The sequence below is a fragment of the Triplophysa dalaica genome, chromosome 2 (genome assembly GCF_015846415.1).
Source record: "Triplophysa dalaica isolate WHDGS20190420 chromosome 2, ASM1584641v1, whole genome shotgun sequence".
In the NCBI taxonomy this organism is placed as follows: Eukaryota; Metazoa; Chordata; class Actinopteri; order Cypriniformes; family Nemacheilidae; genus Triplophysa; species Triplophysa dalaica.
In genome coordinates, this window is record NC_079543.1 from 26,647,308 (window position 1) to 26,663,817 (window position 16,510).

Genomic DNA, 16,510 nt, shown 5'->3' on the forward strand with positions numbered 1-16,510 from the left:
CATGATAACATGTTTGCTAATTAAAAATCAAATTTTATAATCTAATTAAAAACACAACGAAGATTTCCACTACGTCGTCAACAAAGGTCATCAACGTCCGGGTCTTTATTGACAAAAGGGTCATACCAGTTTGACCACACTGTTTGGATGAACAATAGATGATGTTTACTCTATTTCAGGAACAAAGTGAATATGATGTAAGTTGTGTTTATTGTCCTTCGGTTAAGAGAAACTCAGGAAATAGCCTTGACTGTTTTCAGTGTCTATCCTGCAGGCAAAAACGTGCATGACCATGGTGACGCAGAGACAATGACGTTCCCAGGATTGATGTCACGTTTAAACTGATCAGTAAACATGTGCAAAATTAGAACTGGTTTATAATGGTGAGGGAATGTCAATCACATGCTGTTTACCAACAGGCACATCTTTCACTAATAAAACAGATTTAGTTGATTTTAAAGCTGTCCAATTTAAGATCCAATTTGATGTTTTAATAGCATATAGGTCACAGCCGCGTAAAAATCAATTTTCAATCATGCTTTCAGTGACTGCTGTCATTGCTTTGACACTCCTGAGGTTTGATTTTGTTGAAATTCAACAGACTCTGGACTGGATTTGCTTATTTTAAAGGAAAATTTGGTCTCTTGATTTTTTTGCGGCTATATACAAATAAAAACGTCACACCTTATTTTCATTAAGACTAGAGAAAAAGGCCAGAAACGAACATGTGATTCAGAAATAAATGTGACATTTATTTGTAATGACATATTTCTATTCAAGGCCTGGTAGCATTTAAAAAAAGAACACCCCCAAAAAGCTGACATTTCAATTGTGTTTTTACATTCAATGCATTATAGTTTTCAACCTTCTTTTATCAAATACCAAATCATTTTTCAAACTAGAACAAGGCAATAAGCACACTGCCGAGGTGCAGAAGTAAAGCTGGAGAAAAGTGTTTTGGCATAGTCAAGATAAACGCTCTGAATCCTTCACTTTATGACTAGAAAATGTGTCCCAGCCAGGAACAACTTGACAAATGATAAAAGCTATAACTTCAACGTAAAACTGAGTTGACGGACAAAAAAAAAACTGCGAACACAAATGCAAATACAAAAAATATTTTTGGTTAAAATAGCAATTTTTTATGTTTTTTTACTTAATGGTTTAGTAAATTTAGTAACAATCAGTTAATTTTTTTGTCTCTGTTCAAATAATGAAATTAAAACCTTGGTAAATTTCTTAATATACTAATGCATTTTTTACATTAGAAGATGTATACAGCCACCGATAAAATCAAGAGACCCTTCCAAATTTTCATTTATTCAGCATTTCTAGATGTATCGTGGCCCTTCCAGTCCAGCGTCTGTTGAATTTCAACAAAATCAAACCTCAGGAGTAACAAAGTCATCCGACAGCAATGTGAAAGACTGACAGCATGACGAGACACATGAAAACTGTGAGAAACATCCAGGTTATCACATAAAAAAATCCTAATATGTGTTCAAATATTACCTGGAAGTGAATATGAACTTGGTTTCTTTGCAGTATTTGAGGTCTGAATAAATACAGAGCATCTTTTCTGATTTGACCTGTTTCTCCAGATAAATCCAAAGAGAAACAACACTTTTATTTGATATTGGGAAGGCATATTGTTAGTAGTTCACATAATGAAACAAAAATGATCATTTAACCTTGTCACACCTATAAATGGCAAATTCAGAAAAACTGAAAATTGTCTTTGAAATCGTCTCTTCTTTTTTTCCAGGGCTGGGTGTTACCATTACTTATTGTATGAAGAATATTTTTGCTGTACAAGACGTTCAATGGTTCCCATCACATATTCAATAAATTAAACAAATTCTGCCTTATTGTAAAATAGTATCTGTTATTTGCATTGTCCAAAATGTCCCAAAAAAATGTCTTGACAAGTACAAAAAAGCTTGACTGCTATTCAAAATATCTGCATGTATCTTCTTTCGTCCACCTACTGTATGTTGGTATTTCAAGGCCTTGCATCAACTTCAAGTGATGGCGCAAGATTTTAACATCCTGAAACACTGTAAATAAATGTAAGCCTGCACAACAAAAGAAATGTTAGTACTAATTTCCCCTTGCTTTCACTTGTTCAATAACGTTTTGAATAGAAGTTGTACTGATTTAAAACAACTAATTGGAAATACAAAAAAAAAGGATTAATTTAGGATTATTAGTTTTCTTGAGAGGTACAAAAAAATAGGTGTAAGTCATTTGTTGTCACAGCATAGTCACGTTTACCTAATGGACAACATAACCAATTTTTTTGTTGGCTGAACATAAATAAAAAATATAAATTATAACAATTAATTTAAAACAAATGTTTTTGGCTTTTACTACAATTGTTAACTATGATCAAATAACAGTTTGAACAGTTTAAGTTTAGTGCATTTATACTGGTTTTGAAGTTGGGTCATGCACTTACACCTCAACATTGAACAGACAAACCTCAACCATGGGAACAATCAAAAACCACCATTCATTAAAAAAACTCTAAACACAACTGATAACTAACAGGAACAACGAGATTAAAGCATAAATTAATCCATAAATTAAACACTAATCTTTAAAGAAAAACACAGAATTGAACATGCTGAACATGCTAAAATTTACATTTATAGAGGTCTTTTTGAGTGAACTTGCAAATCATTTTTCACACTTCTCATATTTTAAAGTTAATAAGGGAAATGTTTGGTTACAATGAATGAATTCATTAAAATAAGTTCTGTGAACTTCTTCATGGACTTTTGGTCAACCAACACAACAAATTGAGTTTTTTTGAGTTGGGTTTTTTACAGTGAATGAAACTTTTCCATTCGTTGGCATCTTGCAAAAGATCCTCTCCTCTCTTACTTTTCAAAATGAACTTGTAAACAAAACTGACCCATTTACTTTACAAAACCATGCACCTGATCTCTGTGAACTATTTATCAGTTATTTAAAAAAATGGAAAAGATACCTCTTTTATCTTGCCCTCCCCTTCAACCACCTGTTTTTTTAATACCCTGTTTCGCTTATTAAAAATAACAATCTCACATCGTGGCTGTTGCATCACAGCTTAAAAAATATCAAACTCTACATTTACGAAAATCAATCTATGGAAAATGTATATCTACATCCTCACTCGCCTCAACAATACCAAATTGTTCAAGGAGCTCAATATCCGATTGTTTATCACACCATACGTTACGTATTTATTTCAGACTTTGCAGTGATGTCAGACTTTATAAGTCTCTATCCCGAGCATCTGCTATACTCTGCCAAAACCGTCTCTTGTAATATCCAATAACAGTCTTACCCAAAGAGATGAACATTCAATGCTTAAATATAGACAGCGTGCAGACCCTTTCTGCATTTTGGGGAACAATCTGTGGCATTTTAAACATGTTTTTGGGTGTGGCCTATAATGCAAACAACACCGCGTGGCACTGGATAAAACCACTGATCCAAAAACACAAGTCATTGGCTACGTGTTGTATAGATTCTACAGTATGCTGGGATACGCTCAAAATACACCCAGATATGTTGGGTAACTAACTAAACCTTTTGAAAAGGCAACTACTAGATTGAAGAAGAACCAGGCCATGCTGAAATTGAGTCTCAGGCTAGAGACTGTTGGCATCAATGACCGAACCAGCATCATTAACTGTGTCATTTAATCCACGGATCACATAGCTGGTTTAAATAGTCCTGTTGTGGGATTTTGGAGCTGCTCTTCAAAGCAAATGTGACCTCATTAGTTGAGGAAAACTAGTCTCAAACTTTCTATAAAGCAGGTGTTTCCACTGAATTTTAAGCACAAAATTGCGATGAAATAAGATCTGTGGCTCAAAGTCATGATATAAAGGCACACGGGAACCGCCTTAAACATATTTTAGGGTTCAGTACAAAGATTTAGTTCTAGCTTCAATAATTCAAGTTGCAAATCTTAATCGAGGGCATTTTGGGGAACAACTCATGGGTCACGGGTTCGAACCCCACCCCAGCCAACACAGAAAATGATAAAAAGTCTAGAATGAATGCACTGTACGTAGACAATATATATAGGAAAAGGTCATGAAATAAATTTGCACGAGGTTAGAGGGTAGATTTGGAAAGAATTGTTGCTAATCGCAATACGCGTTTGACAGAGATTAAAATGTAAACCCAGAACCTGTGGCATTTGGTGACCAAATCATATGACATTTCATTCTTAGAAAGAAAGATGTAGCTGTCCATGTAACCTATAAAGCAACGTAATGCATGAAAATGGGTTTAGCTTGAGTTAGTTTTAAAGGTACATCAACGTCCAATAAAAAGCGAGACTTAAATTCTTCTGTAACTGCAGTAGACATCAATATTCCTTTAAAAAAAAATTGGTGTACATCTAGAAAAACTTCGTCACTTACCATCAAAAACAATCTGAAGGTGAAATTCGGTCGTTAGGTGCGCTCCCATAAAAACAATACAGGGATGCTGATGCGCGCAGCCGAGGGCCACGGGCCTCTGTGAGCGATTCAGTGTGGGATTCAGCGCGCTCACGCGGGCTTCGTGTGGCGCGTCTTTCTCCAAAACCTTCCGTCTCATCGGTACCATAAACCGAACGAACCTCCCCGAAGCCACCCCAAGCGCAAGAGATATTTACTGCGCAACGTCGGTGCGTATCCGTGCGCACGGCGCGCCCGTCTGGATCCAGCCGCGTTCATCTCTTATTAATTTAGAAAGAGCTCCATATCCTTTCCGTGCCAACTCACAGCCACGAACACACTCGCGCTTCAAGAAAAACGTGTGCGTAAAGCGTCACAAGAGCGCGCAATGCCGTTGTTTTGGGTGTTGCTTTGCATTAGTGTTGGATTAAATCCACGGGACTGAGCGTCCGCTGCTTTTGTTTTGAGCAGACGCGCACAGACGCGCGCAGCTGATGATAGAGAGGCGTTCACTCACATTGTCGCGATGCTCGAATCGCCAGCGAGTCGTTTGTTTGAAGCGGTTCTCGACGGAATCGACTCACTATCTTCAAATAATCGCTCCGCTGTTTACGCACGACGCCTTCTGCGGTTTTTAAATCAACAGCACATGTATTTATGTGTCAGACGACTGCGTTGAGAGATTACATTTTATATTTATATTTTTTAACAGAACATCATGTGTGCATGAGTAAAATTAAGTTAAATATGATTAGGTAAAAATACACATGAACGCACGATTCTAGTGGTAAATACGACATGCGAGATCAATTTTATATAGGAAGCTCGTATTCTCGATATTCCGAGAGCACTTGAAGGGAGCATAAATACTGCCAGACACCTCGGATTTAGGATATTTCCCAACCCAAAATCCCAGAGTCACGTGCTCTCGGAAATTCGAAAATTCCCCACTTCAAGCCGGAAGTAACGTAAGGATTTAGTAACATTATAAGTATTTAGTAGTCTAGCATTACAAAATGAATGTTACTAATGATGATTAAGCAGCATTAAACATTAAAAGTATCTGCTAACATTAAAGAGCCCCGTTCCATAAATTATATCCGGGTTGAAGTGGGACTTATCGAATCTCCGAGGTCACGTGCAGTAAGCGTCTGAAAATGCTAACAATAAGTATATACATTAAGTATTTAGCAACATCAAAACTTTAAACGTTAAAGAGTTAGGGGTCGATGTGAGAAAAGTCAGAGGATATCCAGTCAGAGAACCGTTCTATGGCCTAACCGTGGTTTTACCACATCAACCCACAGTTTAACTATGCAATACACTGTAGTAAAACTAAACAAAAAATAAAACATTGTATAATAAATAAAACTATAATAATATATATAACAAAAAATGGCTGTCTTTATAACTTAATAATAACAACATCTATTAAACCTTGGTTAGCTAAATAAAATGAAATGTGGCGCCGCGCGTTTGAGTGATTACTCAAAAGATTCACAGAATCGTTCATTCATAAAGAATGATTCGCTATTATAAATCCAATTTCCCAAATGCTTACACACTTAGTTGAATAAAGAAGGGCAGGTGTACTTCTATAACTATTACCTGTAGTTTAGCAAATTTCCCCTTTTTACCTTTCGGTCTAAAAAATACAAATCATTCTCTAATACACTTCTACTGCAAAATGTCCCATATTGTATATTATTTAGTCACCCAGATGGTTCACATTCTCCACCCGCAAAACAACACAATGTGATTTTATGCAATACACAAATGGTTGTCGTTATCATTAAACTGTAAGCAGGCTATTAAAGGTAGTGCCCAAATTAATGGCATACAATGATCATTCAGTTCGCAAATCGAAATCAAACGTTCATACAAATAATAAATAACTTTATTTAAAAAACATTGCAGTTATTTTTAAAGGAACTGTACATTGAAAATGCACCTTTTTATAAACAAAATCCCATGATCCCTTGGTCAGACAGTGCAGTAGGTATAAATGACATGTCGGGCCATATCCTTGTTTCCACTGGATTGATAAAGGAGCGATAAATTGTGGCCAATCTCTCTCCTCAAATCCACCTGATCATCTTCCATTCCCTTCAAATGAACAGCAGAAAATGGTAAATGACAAATGTATAATATTTCTACTTGAGTGATTACAACAGTGCTTTGTGCCGCAATATTTAGCCGTTATGCTTCAAGCTTGAAAAACCTCAAATAAAGAAATATTAGAAATGCTGCCTTCATTATTAACAGGAAATAAGAACTAAACTAAAACTCGAACCGAAATAAAAATAAATAAACCTATGAAGCAATATTACAAGAATACAATAACAAACACACTTAACAAAATAGTTTCAATTAAACTTAAAAATGAAAACCTTAAAAAAAAAAAATGTTGAACGTTTCCTAAATACATGTAGAAATATTACTGTTGCATTGCTTAAAAGTGAATATGAACTAGTTTTCTTTGCAGTATTTGAGGATGTACAGAGCATCTTTTCTGTTATTGTGCGCTGTTTGTTTTCATTTTCTGCAAATAAATGCAATGATCTCTTATTTTTTTCCACATCTGTTAAAGTTATTTTACAATATCACTAAAACTACGATCAAACTAATATGAAAATACTGTTTTGTAGGATCATGCGCGTGTTTTACCTCAAGTTGGAGTGGAGGTATAGTGAGGGCTTTCTCATAGTAATGAAGTGCTAAATGATTAAGTCCGAGCTGATGGAGAGCCCGGCCGAGATTATACAGAGACTCCTGACAGTGACCTCTGAACTCCACATACCGCCACAAGAATGAGAAACCCTGAGAAAACAACGAACCGACAGGACTGAGACGACTAAATCTCAATTTGCAAAGCAAATTCTGACAATATTGTACTATTGAAGGATTGTGTGTGATTGATACTCACTTAAAGAAAAACAATTCAATAGTGCAACGTTTTACACTTTTACAAGTGTACTTAAAGGATTCATCCAAATATACAGATTTTGCCATCATTTTTTCAACTCCTTGATGTTTATATCCCAAAATAATTTATTTTCATTTTAAACAATACGTACCTGCACAATCACGGCGTGTCTTTTCATGACAAACCTCTGACAGGCCATGTGGAAAAATGTGAGACCAACACACAAACAATGAAGGGGATGGTTGGGCTGGTTTCTGAAAGCTTGCATGTACTGACCTACTCGAAGGCCAAAGAATAAAACACAAAAAAACGATTAGCACATCATCAAACAGTAGGCTGAAATGATAGCATTAATGTAAGCATTAATGTAATGTAATGTTCAATACCGAGTGCGTGTTTGAAGGTTCCAGAAACAAGCGATGTGTGTCCGTTTAGAAGATACAGCGCGTGGTTGTCGGGGTTCTTCAGCATGAGTCGCAGACAGAAGCGATGATGTCGTGCATCATGAGAGTGCAGAATGACCTGGTTGAACACGTTCCACAGCTGCGTCCGCTCATTGTTGTCCATTAACATCAACCTGAGACACATCAAGTAAAAAGAATCCTTTAACAGAACCCTTCAATTAATTTAATAAACCCTTAGAATATCTTAGCATAACTCTTACTGTATCCTGCATACATTGACAGATAAAAAAATGTAATGTTTAAAAGTTACATTAAATATAGCAGGAAGTCCAATGTCTTTCCTGTAAATTGAAGTAAAACCAAAAAGATAACAAATATGATAAAGACAAACTTTATCATATCTTAACTATTGTCCGCAGATACTACATTTATGACTCGGCTGTTAATCCGCACATGCTTTGATTCTCACACATCCCTCCGGTTTACAACGGTGATGAAATGATCATGTAGGTTCATAAGGAGGTTTTCTGTCATTCGACTTCAATCGATTCCAAAACGAGTGCATGAGAATGAACGGAGCATTTTGGGTGCTCGTGTTTCTGAGTGTCTGTGGGAGATCGACGGCTGAAGATTCTCCACTCACAAGCAATGAAATCGGTCCGTATGATCATGATTTACCCACTGATCATGAAGCAAAAAAAGAGAACGACACCAACGCCGTAGATGCCTCTCTGGATCTTCTGAAAGATTTAAGCATCCAAGTTGAGGAACTCCAAAAAGAAAACAGAGGTAGAGTTTTGTCTGTTTCTCTCAAAATCAGGTCTTGCTATTTGTAACTTCATGATTTCACTGTATTCAATTTCATTTGTCATTGTTTTTTTACATATTTGCTGTCCAAGTTCAAGCAGAAGAGATCAAACAATTGAGAATCAGATCTTTCAACACAAACATCGAGCTGCTGAAACAGAAAGCCCTGATGACGGAAATAAGGACAGAGTGCAATGGTAATAAAAAAATCATAGTTGACCCAAAAATCCGAATTTGGTTATTATATATATATATATATATATATATATATATATATATATATATATGTGACTTCTGCGGAACACAAACGAAGATATTTTGAGAAACGTCTAGAATGGAAGTCAATGATGGCTACCAACATTCACCAACATATCTTCTTTTGTGTTCTGCAGATGAATGAAAGTCATTATGAAAGATCCTTTTAAAGCAATAATTCAAACATTATACAGAGATAACAAATAGCACAGTCAAACAAACGTTTAATTCCTTGTCTTTTTTATTCCAAAGATAAACCGAAATATGCATTTGCCGCTACACTGGGGGATGGGGGACATGTTGGCCCTTCGGACAGAGAGAGCACGCTGGTCTACAGAAAAGTTCTCACCAACATCGGCTACGCTTACAACGCAGCAACAGGTGATTTTAAAACGTGTGACATCCTTGGTCACTTGAGAAAACCTGATTTTGCGGAGTTAAAGACCATCTAAAATGTCAGAGATGATCATGTTTTTATCTGAAACAGTTTTTTTATTTTCTTTCTCTCTAGGCATCTTCTCTGCTCCTGTTAAGGGTGTGTACTACTTCAGCATCTCCTCCTTCACATTTGATAAGGAAATGAATGGCTGTGTTAGTCTGTTCAAAAACCACGAGCGAATGCTGACTGCATGCGATCATTATTCTGAAGATCAATCTGACAGCGCAAGTAATGGAGCAGCGATTCAGCTGGAGAAAGGAGATCATGTGTTCATCACACTGCATGCCTATTCAAAGGTCTTCGACGATCATCATAACAGAAGCTGTTTCAGAGGCTTCCTTTTGTTCACACTGTAATCTATATCAAACAATTAAAGTCTCATTTTCAGAACACTCAAATTCTTTAAAAAGTGCAAAATGTTGTCAGAATTTTGTTCAAAATTGACTTTAATTCTGTTTTTGTGTTCGCTTTATCGCATCTAAAATAAATGTGATACTGGAAAACAAAACCAGTCTTATGGGTCAATTTGTGAAATTGAGATTTTTACATCATCTGAAAGTTGAATAAATAAGTTAGAATAGGACAACATCTGGCTGTGATACAACCGTTTAAAACTCAGGAATCTGAGGGTGCCAAAAAATAAAAATATTGAGAAAATTGCCTTTGAAGTTATGATATATTTAAGGGTTGTACATTTACTTAACATATTCATGGAACATGATCTTTACGTTATATCCTAATGATTTTTGGCATAAAAGAAAAATCAATAATTTTTACCCATACAACGTATTTTTGGCTTTTACTAAAAATGTTCCCGTGCTACTTTACTGGTTTTGTGATCCAGGGTCACAAATACGTTTGTTTGTACATAATGTCTGTGTAGTGTGCATATTTATTTTGTATTTAGAAACACATACACATACATGTGTATATTTAAGAAAAAAAATTATAAATGTTTATATGTATATAACTTAAATTATATATAAACATTAATGTTTAGGCCTAGATGGAAATATTTCCTAAAAATATGCATGTGTGCTTTTCACACATTTAAATACGAAATAAAAATGCATAGTGCACAGATATACATTATTTAAACAAAAACTTTTATTCTGGATGCGATTGTTTACGATTAATCGTTGAAATGAATGCAATTTTTTTTATTTTCAATTATAAGTGAATAATGTTATTAGGGAAACAATCAAAGGTAAGTAATCCACACAGTTAAATTCAGTAAAAACAACCAGAACGAATGTTCTAGTAAATGTGTTGTTCACACAGTGTTTCAACAGTGTTTTCTCCATTATTGGCGATTCAAGACTGTATTTGTGTAAAACAACCCGGAGAAAAAACTCTTGGACTTATCTAATGGTGTTTAAGCTAATCATGTTAGTCAAGGTTCATGGTCTTAAAAGCGCACTAAATAAAAAAAAAAAATCACCAGCACCCGATAACAGGTTTGCCTGAAACATTTTATCGTAGTATTAGTGCAGCACATTGTTCTTTGTACCCATAAACTTCTTGCTAACAAAGTGCCGTGATCCTTTAAGAGATCCGAGTATGTTTTTTACACATTTTAACTTTAGTTAGTGAGTAACGTTGTTGTTTGAGCATAAAAAAAGATACAAAGCTCAAAGTCCACTGCAAAGGGAGATATATTCCTAACTAGAATACCCTTTTTAAGAACTACAGTACAAGGTTATTGAGGGTTTTGTGACTAACTACCTAAATATTTTGTGACTAAATAAATCATGCTTACGAAAATCACAAAAAGGGGTTGGTACAGTTCTGTTGCCATGTTGAATAAACGTTCGTTTTCCACCCTGATTCTAAACCCATTTTGTGATAAAACTAAAAAATGTTTTATCTTGCGTCTTTGAAACTTTTACATACACAGGACAGCATTGTTAAAAGCGTGGAAACGACTAAAAACGCTTTATCATGCGTACCAGGCCAGTAGTTGGCCATTTTGTAAAGAAACACGTCATGTCAGCTCTTTTACAAAGTTGCGCTTTCTCAGTTTACACGGAGACGATAGCAGCATCATTTTCAAAAACATGCACTTTGAGACCAGTTGAAGAGCCAAAATGCATAGTTGTAAAGATTTCAAGATATTTAACAATAAATGTTGTGTCCGGTTTGCTCACCTTATGTAGTTATAAGCCTTTTGGAAGTTGCGGTCGAGGAAGGCAGCGGACAGGCCGAGGTATTCCAGCTCTTTGCGTTTCACGCGGTCGTCGTAGAAAGAGTAATACTCTAACGTTGAGTCTACCAGTAATTCGGCTTCTGTAAAACGCTTCACATCGCACATCACTGCCAAACAGCGTAGCAACAACTTCCACCAGTCATCTCTGGAGAGCACGCTTGTCTTTCCTTAAAGACAAAGAGATTGCGACGGTCTAGATATATGCAGGGAATGTGCAACAATGTATGCGTGTTACTGCCTTACCCTTAATATCCAAATACGCCGCTTCCTGGTCATCAATCTTCGTCAGTTTGTTCAGTGACACTTTCACGAGCTTCAGGTGTTTGACACCAGAGGAAGTATCGGAAACCACACACACCTGAGCGCGCACCATCCCCACCTTCACAGCACAGGTGAGAATCATCAGCATCTATCAGTCTACCTGAGAGTCCAGCAATAAAAGTCACACACAAGAGCACAATCTGACCTTGAGAAGCATAGACAGCATAGTTAACAAAGTATCGATGTAATCATCGGTACGTCCTTGAGAAGAGAGAAGGGTCGAGCGATGCAACAACAGCTTCAGCTCCTGAAACACACACACACGTAAAATTGAGCATCAACAAAACACCGTGTCTAAATACACACACATAAATACGCAGACACCCACCTGCTGGGCAGCTGATGCGTCCTGCGCGAGGGTTTCAGAATCGTACATGGGCTCCAGGGCCTCAAGGGCCATGTTGGGGCGCCCCAAACGTTGCTGGAGGGTGGAGAGCGCCAAACGGGCGTCTAAATGCAACGGTGCCATCTCGACAACTTTGCTGTAGCTCTTAACCGCCACTTCCAAGTGACCGAGCGCTTTTAGACACTCTGTAAACACAAATTACAGTAATTATCCTGTGTTGGCATTTGAAGGGAACACACATCGTGTACGAACTCGCTGTTCAACAATATTAACAACCAGATATTATAACATCATTCTCGTTTAAAAGTGTTTGTTTCCTGTGTAATGGATTTTTTTCTTACTGTAGAATTTGTAGACTTGTTTGTTGCAGTTTATTATTTTATTGAAATGTTATTGCTCACATTATGCGTCAATCAATTGATCTCCTCCTACGTGGGCGGTTCTCGGGCAGAATGTGGATTTTATGTTGAGAAACAAGCTCTTTTCTGAGCATCTTTGTTTGAGAGGGTTTATAGTAACCTGCATGTCGGAGCCAGACGACTGCGAGGTTGTATCTCTCCGAGCAGACCAGGGCGGAGAGCAGAGGAAGGGCGGAGTTATACTCGCCCTCTTCCATAAAAGCCTCGGACACGTCCAGATACAGATCGCCCAGTTCTTCAGGGCTCTGCTCCATCAGAGACGTCAACATCGACTGCAGACAAACAAGAAATGTTGATCATGCTTTAATGGAAGGCACAGCACATTTAGATGATCTCAAAACAAAAACAAAATTGTCATCCAGAGACTAACCCCTAAGGAGCGTAGTGGAATATGTTTAAGTAATGACTTACGTCCAGCGGTTTAAATACATGCTGGTGGATGAGACAGACCATCAACTTTGCTCTGATGTCCACAGGAACATCTTCAGGAACCAGCACCTCCACAATTTTCCCTAAAACATTCAAAAGATGCATTCACACAAACATCACACGGCTCAAAGACGGCATAACTATATTTACACACGAACCATACAGTAAGCATAATATCGCTAAGGAAATTATTTCACAAGTTCATTTATTAGCCAAACTAGACATGTGATAATGTTCTTTCCAATCATCTCACCCGTTTCCTTTTCACAATCGGTTTTCTTCTGTTCTTCTTCTTCATTGTCTTTTGCAGGCGTCTGATCAACCGTCTCCGTCTTCTCCTCTCTCCTCAACACGATGTTGCAAAACTTTACCAGCGCCTGCAGACACATTCATTGCATAAGTCACATAAGTAAATGCGCTTCACAATTATCTGCAGTACCCCTGATATGAACCATAACATTACAGAGCATCCATTGGAAAATGCAGAGAAAATGATATGAGTAATGTTCTACACAAACAACAAAGGACAATGTTTTAATATAAAATACATTATATTTGAAGTATTCTATAATACATATACAATATGTATATTTTCAATTATTATTGTGTGTAATTTGTTAAATTACACTAATTTTTGTCATTTTGCAGATTAAGACATAAGTAAATTTATGACCCCAATTATATAATTACAAACCCTTTTCAGTTTTGTTATTTAATTCATTCAACATCATATTTCCCAGTCTGCTCTTTACATACATCCTCATTAACCAATAAACACACTGGGTGGGTGGAGCCCTAAGATCTATCCCTATGACCTCCAAAGCTTTGTCGTGTTGGTGATTGGCTATGAAGAGCTCAGCTGCCATGTTGATGCACTCGTGCGAGACGAGCTCGGGATGTCTCTCCAGAGCTTCCTCCATGACTCCTATAGCGGACGGCAACTCGCTGCTTTCATAGTAACTCCTGAAAACACACACACACAAAAAAACTCAATAACATACGTCTACTCAGGGCAAAAAAAATACAAAATATTGTCCCTTTCCAAAAAAAAAAGTAAATTGTACTATGACGTAACCAAGAATGCATTGCAGCATAAAGCTTTTTTTAGTCGATTGTAAATTTACATCAAAGTACCATGGTAAACATCACACTACTATGGCTTGACGATATAATACTATTTATGTAAGTGCCGTGTGCATACTTTGCCATGTCTCGAGACAGCTGCATGAACTGTTCTCCATCAGATGGCGGGAGAAGGCTGAGGATTCGCCGGTATCCATCCATGGCCTGCTTGTGTTCGCCAACCTGCTCATAGAGACTGGAGCGCTCCCATAGGTACTGAACATTACTGGTGTCATATTTAATCGCTGAAAGTAAAAGAGTAGACTTTAAAAATAAATTCCGTCAAATAAAAATCGAAATCATCAATGTCTCGTCAAGATTCGTCCTGAAAAAAAGCAACATAAAAAACACACAGCCCAAAAAACTGCCTACCTCACTACCTATGGTGGTACATTGATTTTTTTCAGATGGCACTTACATAAGATTTAAAGACCTCAAAGACATGTGTACAGACCTTTAGTGTAGCAGATGATGGCTTGTTTGATGTTGTCTTGCTCCAGAGACATGTCGGCCAGTTTGACCCACTCCTCACAGTCGCTGGGGTTCAGATGAGCTGCTATCAAACCAAACTGAAGAGCTTTCTCCATGTCTCCTTGATCCTCGTAGATCATAGCCAGTGTGGAGAACGGCTCATACGCCAGTGGAGCTGGAAGAATGGAGACAGGTTAGGCATCCAAAAGGCGAATATGAACACAGCCAATTGGTTTTCCTTTTGATTACATTATTTAGACAGAATTACAAAACCATATCATGAATCACCGTTAATGATAACAACTGAACATTTCCGTCATGTGTTTTTTATACCTCTAATAACCAGTACAACCGAACCCACCTTGGCGAATGATCTCCATACACATCAGGACGGCATCCTCTTTCTCTCCTCTAGCATAGCGGATATTGGCCTCTCCCATAAGTCCTCTCAATGCACGTGGTAACTTACTACGGTGACGCCTCTCCTACCAATACAACGAGACAAGAAACCGGAAAGATCCATGTCATGATTCGGTGGATTTTGAAGGAGTTTTTCAGCTTTGATTAGTAATATTTATAACTAAGCTCAATCAAATAAAGCATACAATATAGATAATACTTTACAGATGAATGGTTTATGGCTGCTAAAAAGGCGATGAAACATTGTACCCTCATCATTTTCTTATTTTCACGATTCAACTCCATTTCGAGGGCAAACGCATCTCCGGGTGTGACGTCATTGCCATCAATGTCCTCTTCGTCATCATCGTCCTCGTCATTGTCGTCTTCGCCCTCCTCTCCAATATCCTTCCAATCCATCTTTGTGTCATCATCATCCTGGTCCTCATCTCCTTCATCTTCATCTCCAAGCATGGAGGCAAAAGCTTTCTGAACAGATGGACTGACGCCCTCTTCCGTCTGATCTGCCATAAAACAAGACCAAATAAAACGTGAGGTGTCATTTGGGATTTAAAGGGATAGTTCAAACAGATTGTTGCAAACCTTTATGAATGTCTTTGTTCTGCTAAACACAAAGGAAGATATTTCGAAGAATGTCAGTCACCAAACCGATCTCATACCCCATTGACATGGTATTTATTTTCCCTACAATGGCAGTAAATAGTGGATGAGATCTGTTAAGTTGCTGATATTCTTCCAAATATCCTCCTTCGTGTCTAGCAGAACAAATTTCTTTTTTGGGTGAACTATCCCTTTAAGAGGAATGCATCGTCACAGACTGAATAATGTGTATATGAACACAACTTACAAATGTTTCAGATAAACATAGCTATTGTTACCTTTTCGCGATGTACTACATTACTGATACAATCATTTTTTGATATTGTACCATTGTAAATCCATCTTTGAGGATTGTAAAAATATAAAAACATGTGTCTTTTTGTAAGCCTAACTAGGTTCATAAACCAACCTGTCTTGCGTCTCCGTGTCCCTCTGACACATTTAGAAGTGGACGGGACAGGGTCATCTTGATCAGCTATCTCGCCTTCATCTGAAACCTCTACCTTCCCCTCCTGAAAGACATAAACATATATACGTGCACTTACAGACGAGACATTATAAAGTTACATGCATGTCGAGAAGACACATCTTTACAAATGAATAACGATATAAAATATGACCTTTTCCTTCGCTATTCTCTCCTCTCTCCGCTCCTCAAACTCTTCGAAAGTGATCTTTCCCTCCAAATAATCGTTTAGTTCAGACATTGTGGAATAAAGTTCGTTTCTTCCGCTACATTATTACTTAGAACCAACAGCTCATTCGCACGCTGATGTACAGGTACCACTTGATCCCTGTATGTCAGGTTTAGACCAATCAGAGAGCTCGAATTCTTCTTCGACGGTGAGCGAACACAAAGACAAGCGACGTGGTTTCAGTTGCGTTCCAGCGCTCTCTGGTGTTAAA

At 37.4% G+C, this 16,510-nt stretch overlaps 2 protein-coding genes across 4 annotated transcripts in view; both read right to left on the reverse strand.

Annotated features, from left to right (window-relative positions):
* The window catches only part of hecw2b (HECT, C2 and WW domain containing E3 ubiquitin protein ligase 2b), a 40,861-nt gene extending 35,913 nt beyond the window's left edge, over positions 1–4,948 (reverse strand). For all 3 annotated transcript variants that reach the window (XM_056771814.1, XM_056771829.1, XM_056771780.1), the window contains exon 1: positions 4,422–4,948. The gene's annotated coding sequence lies outside the window, so the exon portion shown is untranslated. The remainder of the gene's footprint in view (positions 1–4,421) is intronic.
* A 1,370-nt stretch (positions 4,949–6,318) lies between these two features.
* gtf3c3 (general transcription factor IIIC, polypeptide 3) lies at positions 6,319–16,394 on the reverse strand. Its single transcript, XM_056740051.1, has 18 exons — positions 16,225–16,394; positions 16,014–16,116; positions 15,254–15,507; positions 14,946–15,069; positions 14,568–14,759; positions 14,193–14,358; positions 13,807–13,954; positions 13,245–13,368; positions 12,974–13,074; positions 12,663–12,834; positions 12,126–12,328; positions 11,943–12,044; positions 11,720–11,855; positions 11,418–11,643; positions 7,752–7,942; positions 7,517–7,641; positions 7,107–7,259; positions 6,319–6,545 (listed from the first exon to the last, which is right to left on the reverse strand). The coding sequence occupies exons 1-18, from the start codon at positions 16,309–16,311 to the stop codon at positions 6,423–6,425; spliced, it is 2,730 nt and encodes a 909-aa protein (XP_056596029.1). The 5' UTR covers positions 16,312–16,394; the 3' UTR covers positions 6,319–6,422.
* Between the last annotated feature and the right edge of the window lie 116 nt (positions 16,395–16,510).

What these genes read in the sequence shown, in the direction of transcription:
- gtf3c3 (XM_056740051.1), bottom strand. Translation starts at nt 16,311, where the DNA reads ATGTCTGAACTAAACGATTATTTGGAGGGAAAGATCACTTTCGAAGAG. An exon ending in TATGGAGATCATTCGCCAAG is followed by an intron (nt 14,760 to 14,945) that starts GTGGGTTCGGTT and finishes CCATTCTTCCAG; the next exon opens with CTCCACTGGCGTATGAGCCG. An exon ending in ACGCATCAGCTGCCCAGCAG is followed by an intron (nt 12,045 to 12,125) that starts GTGGGTGTCTGC and finishes TGTGTGTTTCAG; the next exon opens with GAGCTGAAGCTGTTGTTGCA.